We start from the raw sequence: 12,500 nt of genomic DNA, 5'->3' as shown, positions 1-12,500 counted from the left end.
TGTCTGTCTGTAGTGTCTGTCTGTAGTGTCTGTCTGTCTTGTCTGTCTGTAGTGTCTGTCTGTCTGTCCTGTCCTGTCTGTAGTGTCTGTCTTGTCTTGTCTGTCTGTAGTGTCTGTCTGTAGTGTCTGTCTGTCTGTCTTCTTGTCTGTCTGTAGTGTCTGTCTGGTCTGTCCTGTCTGTAGTGTCTGTCTGTCTTGTCTGTAGTGTCTGTCTGTAGTGTCTGTCTGTCTGTCTGTAGTGTCTGTCTGTAGTGTCTGTCTGTAGTGTCTGTCTGTAGTGTCTGTAGTGTCTGTCTTGTCTGTCTGTCTGTCTGTCCTGTCTGTAGTGTCTGTCTGTCTTGTCTTGTCTGTCTGTAGTGTCTGTCTGTAGTGTCTGTCTGTCTGTCTGTCTTGTCTGTCTGTAGTGTCTGTCTGGTCTGTCCTGTCTGTAGTGTCTGTCTGTCTTGTCTGTAGTGTCTGTCTGTAGTGTCTGTCTGTCTGGTAGTGTCTGTCTGTCTGTCCTGTCTGTAGTGTCTGTCTGTAGTGTCTGTAGTGTCTGTCTGTCTGTCCTGTCTGTGGTGTCTGTCTGTAGTCTCTGTGGTGTGTGTCTGTAGTGTCTGTCTGTAGTGTCTGTCTGTAGTGTCTGTCTGTCTGTAGTGCTGTCTGTAGGTCTGTCTGTAGTGGTCTGTCTGTCTGTCCTGTCTGTATGTCTGTCTGTATTGTCTGTCTGTAGTGTCTGGTCTGTAGTGTCTGTCTGTAGTGTCGTCTGTAGTTGTCCTGTCTGTAGTGTCTGTCTGCCTGCCTGCTTTCTCTCCTTCCCTCACTCTGTGTAGATCTGTGTGTGTGTGTTGTGTGTGTGGTGGTGTGTGTGTGTGTGTGTGTGTGTGTGAGTGAGTGAGAGTGAGTGAGTTGAGGAGTAGTGAGTGAGTGCGTGCGTGTGTGCCGCAGCTCGACTCAAAGCCAAATCAAATCTACGCTGCCATGCCACCCTTTGGAGAGAACGCTAAATAGTAAAACTGTCTCTTTCGCCTTCTGGATCTTCAACATCACACCCAGCCCCGATTCTAGAGCTATCTCTGTCTTTCTCTGTCTCTCTATCTGTCCTCCCCCCTCTCTCTCTCTCTCTGTCTCTGTGTCTCTCTCTCTCTCTCTCTGTGTCCCTCTCTCTACCTGTCTGCCTCTCTCTCTGTCTGTCTGTCTTTGTGTGTGTCTCTCTGTATGTGTGTCTTCTGTCCCTCTCTCTATTTGCCCCTCTGTCTGTCTGTCTGTCTGCATCCTCCTCAAAGGTCCTCAACTTTGGCGAGGGGCGGGAAGAGGCAGAGGAGGAGGCAGAGGAGGCACTTTAAAACAAAACATTTCTCAAGACAGGATTCTAATCATTTTGAGGGAACAAAAAAAGAAAAAAGAAAAAAAAAAAAGGCATTCAGCCCTCTTCTCAAGAATCAACGGCCGCTTCAGCCTATGAATGTCAGCCATGAGTATTTTTTTTTTAATCTAAACATTTAAAGATTACAATAAATAAATAAATGTGTGTGTGTGTGTGTGCGTGTGTGTGTGTGTCTGTCAATATGTTCATATTTTCTTTCTGAGCCGTGAGGGGGATGTCTGAGGGGGTGGGGGTGGGAGGGAGGGAGGGAGGGTTAGTAGGAAGATAACACCTTTCCTTGCCCCCACTCAGCCTCCTCAACCCCAGTCTACACACACACACAACAACACACATACACACACACACAGACACATACACACGCGCGCTCTCTCTCTTCCGCCATCTCTCTCTCTCTCCCCTCCTCTCCTCACTATCTGTATCTCTCTCCCCTCTCTCTCCCCACTATCTGTATCTCTCTCTCTCCACCATCTCTCTCTCTCCCCCCTCTCTCTCCTCACTATCTGTATCTCTCTCCCCCCTCTCTCTCCCCACTATCTGTATCCTCTCTCTCCCACCATCTCTCTCTCCTCCCCCCCTCTCTCTCCTCACTATCTGTATCTCTTTCCCCCCTCTCTCTCCCCACTATCTGTATCTCTCTCTCACCACCCTCTCTCTTCCCCCCCTCTCTCTCCTCACTATCTGTATGTCTTTCCCCCCCCTCTCTCCCCACTATCTGTATCTCTCTCTCTCCACCATCTCTCTTTCCCCCCCTCTCTCTCAACACTATCTGTATCTCTCTCTCCTCCAGCATCTCTCTCTTTCCCCCCCCCTCTCTCTCAACAACTATCTGTATCTCTCTCTCTCCACCATCTCTCTCTCCTCCCCCCCTCTCTCTCAACACTATCTGTATCTCTCTCTCCACCATCTCCTCTCTCCCCCCTCTCTCTCAACACTATCTGTATCTCTCTCTCTCCACCATCTCTCTCCTCTCTCCCCCCCTCTCTCTCAACACTATCTGTATCTCTCTCTCTCCCCCCCTCTCTCTCAACACTATCTGTATCTCTCTCCACCATCTCTCTCTTTCCGCCCCCCCTCTCTCTCAACACTATCTGTATCTTTCTCTCTCCACCATCTCTCTCCCCCCCCTCTCTCTCCCCACTATCTGTATCTCTCTCTCTCCACCATCTCTCTCTTTCCCCCACTCTCTCTCAACACTGTCTGTATCTCTCTCTATCCACCATCTCTCCCCCCTCTCTCTCAACACTATCTGTATCTCTCTCTCTCCAGCATCTCTCTCCCCACTATCTGTATCTCTCTCTCCACCATCTCTCTCTCTTTCCCCCCTCTCTCTCAACACTATCTGTATCTCTCTCTCTCCACCATCTCTCTCTCTCTCCCCCCCCTCTCTCTCTCAACACTATCTGTATCTCTCTCTCTCTCCACCATCTCTCTCTCTCCCCCCCCTCTCTCTCCCCACTATCTGTATCTCTCTCTCTCCACCATCTCTCTCTCCCCCCCTCTCTCTCCCCCCCTCTCTCTCCCCACTATCTGTATCTCTCTCTCCACCATCTCTCTCTCTTTCCCCCTCTCTCTCAACACTATCTGTATCTCTCTCTCTCTCCACCATCTCTCTCTCCCCCCCTCTCTCTCCCCACTATCTGTATCTCTCTCTCCACCATCTCTCTTTCCCCCCTCTCTCTCCTATCTGTATCTCTCTCTCTCTCCACCATCTCTCTCTCTCTCCCCCCTCTCTCTCCCCCCTCTCTGTATCTCTCTCTCTCTCCACCATCTCTCTCTCTCTCTCCACCATCTCTCTCTCCCCCCCTCTCTCTCCCCACTATCTGTATCTCTCTCTCCACCATCTCTCTCTCTCTCCCTCCCTCTCTCTCCCCACTATCTGTATCTCTCTCTCTCTCCACCATCTCTCTCTTTCCCCCCTCTCTCTCAACACTATCTGTAATCTCTCTCTCTCTCCACCATCTCTCTCTTTCCCCCCCTCTCTCTCCCCACTATCTGTATCTCTCTCTCTCTCCACCATCTCTCTCTTTCCCCCCTCTCTCTCAACATTATCTGTATCTCTCTCTCTCTCCACCATCTCTCTCTCCCCCCTCTCTCTCCCCACTATCTGTATCTCTCTCTCTCCACCATCTCTCTTTCCCCCCTCTCTCTCAACACTATCTGTATCTCTCTCTATCCACCATCTCTCTATCTCTCTCTCTCCCCCTCCACCATCTCTCTCTCTTTGCCTGCCTGCCTGTCTGTCTCTCTCTCTCCACCATCTCTCTCTTTCCCTCTCTCCCTGTCTCTCTCTCCCCCCACTTCCCAAACATCCTCCATAAAACTGCCAACGAAAGCCGAGAGGAGCGAGACGACAAGACCATCACACTAAACTCCACTCAACGGGGGGCCCCCCACCCGGCTAAAACACACGACTGAGGCGGTGCCAGACCTAATAACAGCACCCCCCCCTCCACACACCCCCTCCCCCCACTAAAACAATACCCACTGACTGGAAGTTAAGTGGTGTGGGGTGGAGCAGTGGTGGTTAGGAAGGCGGGTGGTGGTGGGGGGCTGGGGGGCGTGGGGGGGGGGGTGTTGGTGGTGGTGGTGAGGTGGAGTTGGATGGAAGGAAGTATCACCGACGACCTGTGAGTTTCAATTCTGAAGGAGGCGTCACTGCGCCCGGACAAATCCATTATACGCTACACCACAACTGCCAAGCAGATGCCTGACCAGCAGCGTAACCCAACGCGCTTAGTCAGGCCTTGAGATATTAATAAAAAAAAAAGGAAAAAAAAAAAAGAGAATAGGATAGAATTAAAAAATAAAATAAAATAACACAACAACAACAACAAAAAAAGAAAAAAGAAAAAAAGAAAAAAAAAGGAATACAATAAAAAGAAATAAGTAAATAAATAAATAAATAAATAATAGATAAATACATAAAAAGAACTACTACTAATAATGATAATATTCATAAGGCGCAAAAACTTGATGAAGTCAACTGTAAGCGTACAAAAAAAAAAAAAAAAAAAAAAAAAAAATGTTTGCGTGATGTATGTCACTGGCTGGAAGGGAGGGAGGGATGGATGGATGGATGACTAGATGGAACAGGAGGGGGGAGGGAAAGGCGCGTACATCGAGAGAAAAATAACGCGTAGGTTTTCACAGCACACGCACATGCCCGATTTTCACCTACGCACACACACACGGACGTACGCACACAGACACACACACACACAGAGTTTACCCACCACACGCGGAATACGAAACAGACACGAAATTGACACGGCATCTACATCAACAGATGCAGTAAGTAACGCAACAAACAATAACAATAATTACACACACACTTTCACTTACTCGTATGCGTACACAGTAATTCCCCCCACCCTCCCCCTCCTCCCACTCGATTTTTTTCCTTCCCTCGTCTAATATCACTTACAGTGAAAAGACGTTAAACTAAAGAACGAACACACACACACCATGAACAGATACAGTAAGCAACGCAACAAACAGTAACAGTTACTCAACACACACACACACACACACCATGAACAGATACAGTAAGCAACGCAACAAACAGTAACAGTTATTCAACACACACACATACACACACACACCAACAGATTCAGTTAGCAACGCAACAATAACAGTTATTCAACACACACACACACACACACACACACACACACACCATCAACAGATAACAGTAAGCAACGCAACAAACAATAACAAGTTATTCAACACACACACACACGCACACACACACACACACACACACACCACACCATCAACAGATACAGTAAGAAACGCGCAACAAACAGTAACAATTATTCAACACACACACACACACAAACACACACACAAACAAACACAACACACATACACACCCCCTCAGGCCCCCCACCCCCTCCCACCCCCTAAAAAAGAAAAAAGATTCCCCTCCCCAAAAAAACAAAAAACAACAACAAACAAACAACCAACAAAACAACTCCCTCCACTGACCGGCAAAGTAGACCGTGCATGCCAGCAGGGCCACGCACATGATGAGGAGCAGGAGGGCCGTGCACTTCCACGTGCAGCGCTGGCTCAGCTGCTTCTTCATGCGCTGGGAGGCCGTGCTGAACTTGGAGTAGTACGTGTAGTCGTTGGACGGCGGGTAGGACCCTGACGCCATCCCGGGTACCACCCCGACCCCGAACGGCGGGTAGCTGTGGCCTGGCCTGGAAAGACCAAGAAAGAGTCAAGACTTCGTGAATGAAGAGTAGCTGTTATTTTTTTTTTGGGGGGGGGGGGAGATGGAGAGAAAGAGAGAGGGGGGGGGAGAGGGGAGAGAGGGGAAGAGAGAGAGATGGTAGAGAGGGGGAGAGAGAGAGGGGAGAGAGGGGGAGAGAGAGAGGGGGGGAGAGGGAAAGAGAGAGAGGGGGGAGAGAGAGAGAGGGGGAGAGAGAGAAGGGAGAGAGAGGGAGAGAGGGAGAGAACACTGAACACTGAACACTGAATGGTTTAATGAATAGGCCACTGGCCCATGTCACTGAGGGTAGTTACAAATTCATAGTCACATCAGATGAATGATTCCCTGCAAGGTCACGCAAGTTATGATCAAAAACCATATTACATAATTTGAACATGTGCACATAGTTATCCAAACTCGTGTATATGTACACATATACACAGCTATGCACATACATACATGCACATTTAAATACACACACACCTATGCACTCGCGCATATACACGCACGCACACACACACACACTCATGTAAGTATTGACGACATACTTAAACTATCAATCCAACAGATACATACGACGGACTTCCAGAGCTTTCTCAAGGAACAGAGCAAGGCGGATGACCAACGTTTTACATTCTGATGCAAACAGCATTGTCAGCTTAAATTGTGATGGATAATTATAATATTTGGCAGGGATATACTGTTCTCTTAAATCCAGGTACTTTGGACATTGTAGGACAAAATGAGTTCCAGTTTCTATTTGAAATTCACAGAATGGGCAAAGCAGCTGATTTACTGACAAGTTCCTTCTGAAACGCAACTTATGGACATACAATTCAGACACACCCAGTCGCATTCTGATCAGACTGACTTTGGCTCGCAAATGATTTACTAATTGTAAGTATGGAGATAAAATAAGATCACTTTTAAATGTTCTATAGAATTGAAAACGTTCACTGTGCAGCATATCAGAAGACCACTGTGTTTTGTATTCGTCAATTAGCTTATTTCTCAAGACTTTTAAAAATTCATTTTCGTTACCGACCCCTTGGTTTTCCCAGACCTCCCCAAAGCCAAATTTATATAAGAAAAAGCAGACTGATGATGCCCAAGTGTTCTTATTACTGTAATGGTAGTACAATAACATTTTATACGCTTTGTGTGGTAAGCGATGGGGCGACATTTTCAAAATTTTCAACCAATACTTAATGCTCTTTTTTGTGCAGCAACAATTGCTTTTGAACCATGGCGAATAATGTAAAAACATGATCAACTGTGCTATATTTCTTTCTAAAACCGGCTTGACAGTCGTTAATGACATTGTTACTTTCAATCCATTTATTTAATCGTTCGTTTAATACATGGCTGTACAGTTTACTGCATATATTCAACAGGGATACCCCTCTATAATTATCTGGTAAATTTTTGTCACCTTTTTTAAATATGGGATGGATGATAGCCTCCGACCACTGTAGGGGATAACTTCCAGAAGAGAAGAGTTGATTGAACAAGAGGACCAAAAATGGAGCAATCACAGTGATAGAATTTTTAAAGATTTCTCCAATGATCCCGTCAGGGCCCGCTGCCTTGCCGTTGGCTTTGCTCGTTACTGATAGGTTCTTCAGACTGGCTGTCTACATTGTCTGACAGGTCATTGTTAGCCTGAGACTGAAAAACCTGAGAGAAATATTTATACCACTCATCTTTACTTACGTTATTTTCACCAGATTTTCTGCCTGAAAATGATTTGAGTTTGCTCCAAAATCCGGTAGGATTATTAACATTCTCATGCAGTGCCTTCAACACTTTTTTACGATGGGTTTTCTTTTTCAGCCGTAAGAGCTCTTTGTATTCCCTGCGTTTCTGGTTATACGCAGTTCTAATAGTTAAATTGTCATCCTTAAGTTTGTAGTACTGTCTCAAATCGTGACGGAGATCTCTTCTGTGTTGGTTACATTCCTGGTCGAACCACGGGTCGGTTCGTACATTTCCTATGGTAACGTTTTTTCTCATACAATCACTAACAGAAAGCAACGCATCATTGAAAATTTGTAAGGCTTCATCAACATTATGATTCACCAGGTAAGAAGCTCGTTCCAAATGGATTTTAAATTCACCAGACCCCAGTTTTTCTTGAAATTCCTCGGTTTTTTCTTGGTCCCAAACTAGTTTTTCAACTTGGTAAGTACTCTGAGTACGACATACTTCAGCTATATCTGCTTGACAGTGCATGACAAATTCTACAGGCATGTGTTTTGATTCAATCCTTGGTCTAACATTCAGGGAAACAAAAGAATTTAACAAACAACGTGATACTATGACATAATCAACAATACTGCATCCTGTAGAAGAAATGTAAGTGAAGTTACCCAAATCAATGTCTTCTTTGATAGTACCATTTACAATAGAAAGATCAAAAGAACTGCAAAGATTCAATAGATATTTACCAAAGTCATTCTGAATGTTATCTTTTGACGAGCGATATACCTTGTATTCCCTATCATCGTCTAGTAACACATCTACCTCTATATCATCATTCTCTATTGCATTTTCACCCCCAGTGCGTGCATTAAAGTCCCCAAGTAACAGAAAAGACATTTCCATAACACTCTATCAAATCCATAATACATTGTTCTACAATAGCAACACCATTTGATATCTCTGTATTGCAATAGTCAGAAGTACTCGGTGGTAAATACACACCAAGTAGCATTACTGGCAATTCTGTGCCAAACATATCTTTGGACAGTCTTACTGCTATGATGTTGTCATACTCCACATCTATTTTTTCAACATACTTGGAAAAATCTTTCTTCACAAGGAGTGTCAAACCTCCGGACAGTCTTGCAGTTATACCATCCGAGAGTCTAACACCCGGCACAACAAAAGCATCATAATCTGGGAACAAATGTTCTGGAAACCGAGTTGTAAACGTTTCTACAAGAAGACAAAAATCAAAATTATTGATCGTAATTCATGGTTATACACATGGGAAAGCCCTTCAATATTATGTGACAAAGTTAATATTCTTCGTGACATGAGCCTGGCCGAATCCCTATTGGTTATTTTGTTTTGTGGTTCTACCTGTTGCTTCCTGAATGGTAGTTTGTCGTTTAGTTGTGGTTGCTGTACACGAGGCACTTCTCAGCCGAGCTGCCGGCGCGTCACGTGCACTTCTGTCTCTGGAGGTCCGTGTCTTGTGCACTGATGTGGCCTTGTCTTGGCTGTTGCGTTCTGTTGCTGGCTGTGTGTGTAGTTCCGTCACCGAGTCAGGGTCTGTCACGTCATCTACCTGTTCTGCTGTGTTTGTGTTGCTATAGTCAGTCTGTCTCGTTGCCTCACAAGTTTGTTGTGGTTTTGTGTTTTGCTCGTTGTTTGTTTCCGTGTCGTTCTGTGCGGTATATTGTGGCTGATTGTCAGTGACGGTAACGTCAGTAACAGTAACTGTCACGGAGGGCGTGTCACTGTCAGATATCTGTTGTCCGCATACGTAAACTTCGTTGTCCGCAGCAGATGTTTTCTCTATGTTTTTAGTGAGGGTATTGTCTTTGCTTTCGTCAATCTCTTTTTCAGTCTCTTTGTCAGTTCCTTTGGCAGTCTCTTTGTCTGTCTCGGTAGATGTTTGTGTAGTACTGTGTCCCTGTGTCATAGTATCATTCATACTACCTGTTTGAGTCACGTTAGTGTTATCAGACCGGACACTGATGACGTTGGCGTTTCGTGTTGATGGCAATGGTGGAAAGTGACGCATAGAAGCATAGTGGGGGTATGGCTGGACATGGTAGTTCCAATCCTGCATCTCACTCCCGTCCTGATTCCAGCTCTCACCCCCGTACCTCCTGTAGAAGTCGGCTGATGGTCCGTCGTCGTACCGGTGGTCAGGGTACCAGTATCCGTGGTGTGGCTCAGATGTCGGCCCGTCACCCCGCTCTCTGAGGTTTCCTCGGTCACTGGTGCCGGTGCTGCTGCCGGTGTTGTAGTAGGACCTGGTGTCGTGCTGGGCGCGCCCCCCGTGGTCCCCGTGTCCCCGCTGCCGCTGAGAAATGTGTGGCCGCTTATGTTCCTCCACAACAAGCCTGTTCCCTCTGTAGTATGCGTGCATACCTTGGTGACGGTAATCTTTGATGGTTTCTCTCTGCCTGTCTGTCAGATCTGCAGCCACGCTTACGTCTTTTCTCCGCAGAGCAGCTTTACCCTGTGTCAAGACTGCCATTTTGTCTGACCATCGTGTGAACTTGACAATCATCGGCGGAGGGCGGCTATTATTGTCGTTGTAGTGTCCGAGTCTGTGTGCACGTACAATGTCATCACGGCACCACACTTTACCTGGCACTGTCCCTTCCAACACACTGAGAACGGCCGTCACGCATTCGTGGTACGACTCGGGGCTGGATGTTCGAGGAACATTGAAAAACTTCAGGTTTTCACGTCTCGAAAACATTTCAAGTTTTTCTATCTTGTCCGACAGTTTTGCTGTGGCTTGTGACAAACTGCCTTCCAACCGGATCACAGCTTGCTTTGCGAGGTATGTTTCATGAACAGCAGTTGTCACCGTTTCTTCAAGTGATGATGTCTTGGCACGCAGCTCGTGCATTTCGCTTTTTAGCTCACACACTGCCTTTTCTAGGTTGGCTGAAATTTGCTGTGTCACTGCTGGAAGACGACAGTCCAAAACTTTGTAAAGTAAATTTTCAAAATCCTGCTTTTGCGATTGAAGTAATTTTTGAATATTTTGTTCGTTGGTGACATCAGAAGAACTTGATTCCATTCTTATCGATGGATCTTGTTTTAAAAGACGCAATTAACAAAAATAATAGCAATTTTTTGGGAGAGCTCCGAATCCGCGTCTTACCAAGTCTGTGAACCTGAACTCACCCCGGAGAGAGGGAGAGAGAGGGGGAAGAGGGAGAGAGAGAAGGGAGAGAAAAAGAGAGAGAGAGGGAGGGAGCGAGGGAGAGAGAGACGTGGAGAGAAAGAGAGAGAGAGGGCGGTGGAGTAGGAGAGAGAGACGGAGAGAGAGAGAGAGAGAGAGAGAGAGAGGTTGTTTTGAGTGTGTGTGTGTGTGTGTGTGTGTGTGTGTGTGTGTGTGTGTGTGTGTGTGTGTGTGTAGGAAGGAAGGAATTTTTGTTTAATGTCCCGTCACACATATCGGTGATTGAAGACATTTTGTAAAAGTATTTATGAATACATCTGAGTATTATCGGTTAGAAGGGGTGGGGGATGTGGATGAATGGAGGGTTTGGGGAAACTGGGCAAATGAGGGTAAAAATGTGGGTGAAATTTGAAAGAAAAACAAAACAAACAAACAAACAAAAAAAACCCTCTAAATACAGTTAAACTGACAAGCGAAACAACTGATAATGAATGCAAAAAGTCAAAAACATCAACGTTCTCAGTCACTTGTGAAGACACACTTTCGTGTACAAAAGGCTTCATCAAGCTACAGTGAAAAATTATATGCTCAATTGTCAGGTTATTAAAGCATATACACTTGACATTAGAACAATACTTGGTCCGTAATGAATTTGATAATAGTCTGAGAGCTAAGCTCAGAATTGGTCTGCGAATCGGACCAAAGTCTGAGAGAGTCAACTGACGAGGTTTTAGACTTGAATTCAAGCACCTATAAAAGTCTCTTTCTAGTATATTGCTTATTTCCTTGTATGACAATGGGCAATATACTTTTATACTATCTATATGATTTTTTGCTCCCCTTTTTGCTGCCCTATCTGCTTGGTCGTTATAACGGAATCCAGTGTGGGATGGTATCCAACAAAAATCAACATTTGTACCCTTCACAAATAGGGAGTGCAATAAATACCTAATTTCAAAAAATAAATCTTCTCTTTGATAATTCTCAAAAAGGAGCAAACCTTTTAAGACAGATTGAGAATCAACACAAAATAGGATATTACTTATTATGATTGGTATATCAACAAGATGATTTAAAGCCATAAGGATGGCCACCAATTCAGCTGTAAAAATTGAATGTCCCTTACCTAAATAATGATTTTTCTGTTTTTAAGTCAGGAATGACAAAAGCAGATCCTGCACTGCTATCATCTAGGACCGAGCCATCAGTGTAAACTTTTAAATGATAATCAAAATTTTCTTCTAATTCAATTCTGACAGATGCTGCTATTATATGTGGAGATTCTCCTTTTGTTGTGTCAGAAGCACATATGTTGACGTTTGCTTTTGTTAACTCCCAGGGAGGGACAGGTGGCACCAGAACACGAGGTGCCATATCATGCAAATCAATGTCTGAAGAATTTAAAATATCTGACACATATGTGCGAATGGTTTGTAGATTTGAATTATTTTGTGCATTTTTTGGAAAATCAATATCAGACCTAATATTTAATTCCTCAAAATCATCCACTGCTGTACATCTCACAATATATTTAGCAGAACTTAATTTTCTGATTTCATCTAGTGGTAGAATACCCGCAAGCTTATAGGCTTCTGAGGTCTTAGTATGCACAGGTACCCCTAAAGCCAGTTTCACAGCTTTACTGTCAATTATTCGCAGCTTCTTTAGGAACGTCGGCAGAGCAGAAAAGAAAATTTCTTGACCGTAGGTCAATTTTGATCTTACGAGAGATGTCGCTAAATGTAAAAGAATTTTGGAGTCTTGTCCCCAAGGAGAGTGACTTACAATTTTTAAGAAATTTAAACTTTTAACTGCTTGTGTGTGTGTGTGTGTGTGTGTGTGTGTGTGTGTGTGTGTGTGTGTGTGTGTTTGTTTTGTTTTGTTTTATTTATTCATTTGGTCATTCAATTTGGGGAACCACCCCGACGCCCTGAACGGCGGGTGGCTGTGATCTGGCCTGAAATCAAACAAGAGACACTGACACTGACACTGACACTAGTTTATTGAATAGGCCACCGCCCCCTTCAATGGGGGGCTCACAGTCG

At 44.9% G+C, this 12,500-nt stretch overlaps 1 protein-coding gene across 5 annotated transcripts in view; it reads right to left on the bottom strand.

The window, feature by feature from the left end:
• The window catches only part of LOC143298556 (teneurin-m-like), a 282,172-nt gene that overhangs the window by 136,321 nt on the left and 133,351 nt on the right, over nt 1-12,500 (bottom strand). For all 5 annotated transcript variants that reach the window (XM_076611431.1, XM_076611432.1, XM_076611434.1 and 2 more), the window contains one exon: nt 5,354-5,571. In XM_076611431.1, the coding sequence (XP_076467546.1) occupies nt 5,354-5,571 (218 nt within the window). The remainder of the gene's footprint in view (nt 1-5,353; nt 5,572-12,500) is intronic.

The sequence above is a fragment of the Babylonia areolata genome, chromosome 24, assembly GCF_041734735.1.
Source record: "Babylonia areolata isolate BAREFJ2019XMU chromosome 24, ASM4173473v1, whole genome shotgun sequence".
Classification (NCBI taxonomy): Eukaryota; Metazoa; Mollusca; class Gastropoda; order Neogastropoda; family Buccinidae; genus Babylonia; species Babylonia areolata.
Note: the sequence above shows the minus strand (reverse complement) of the source record. Positions and strands in the feature narration are given on the sequence as shown.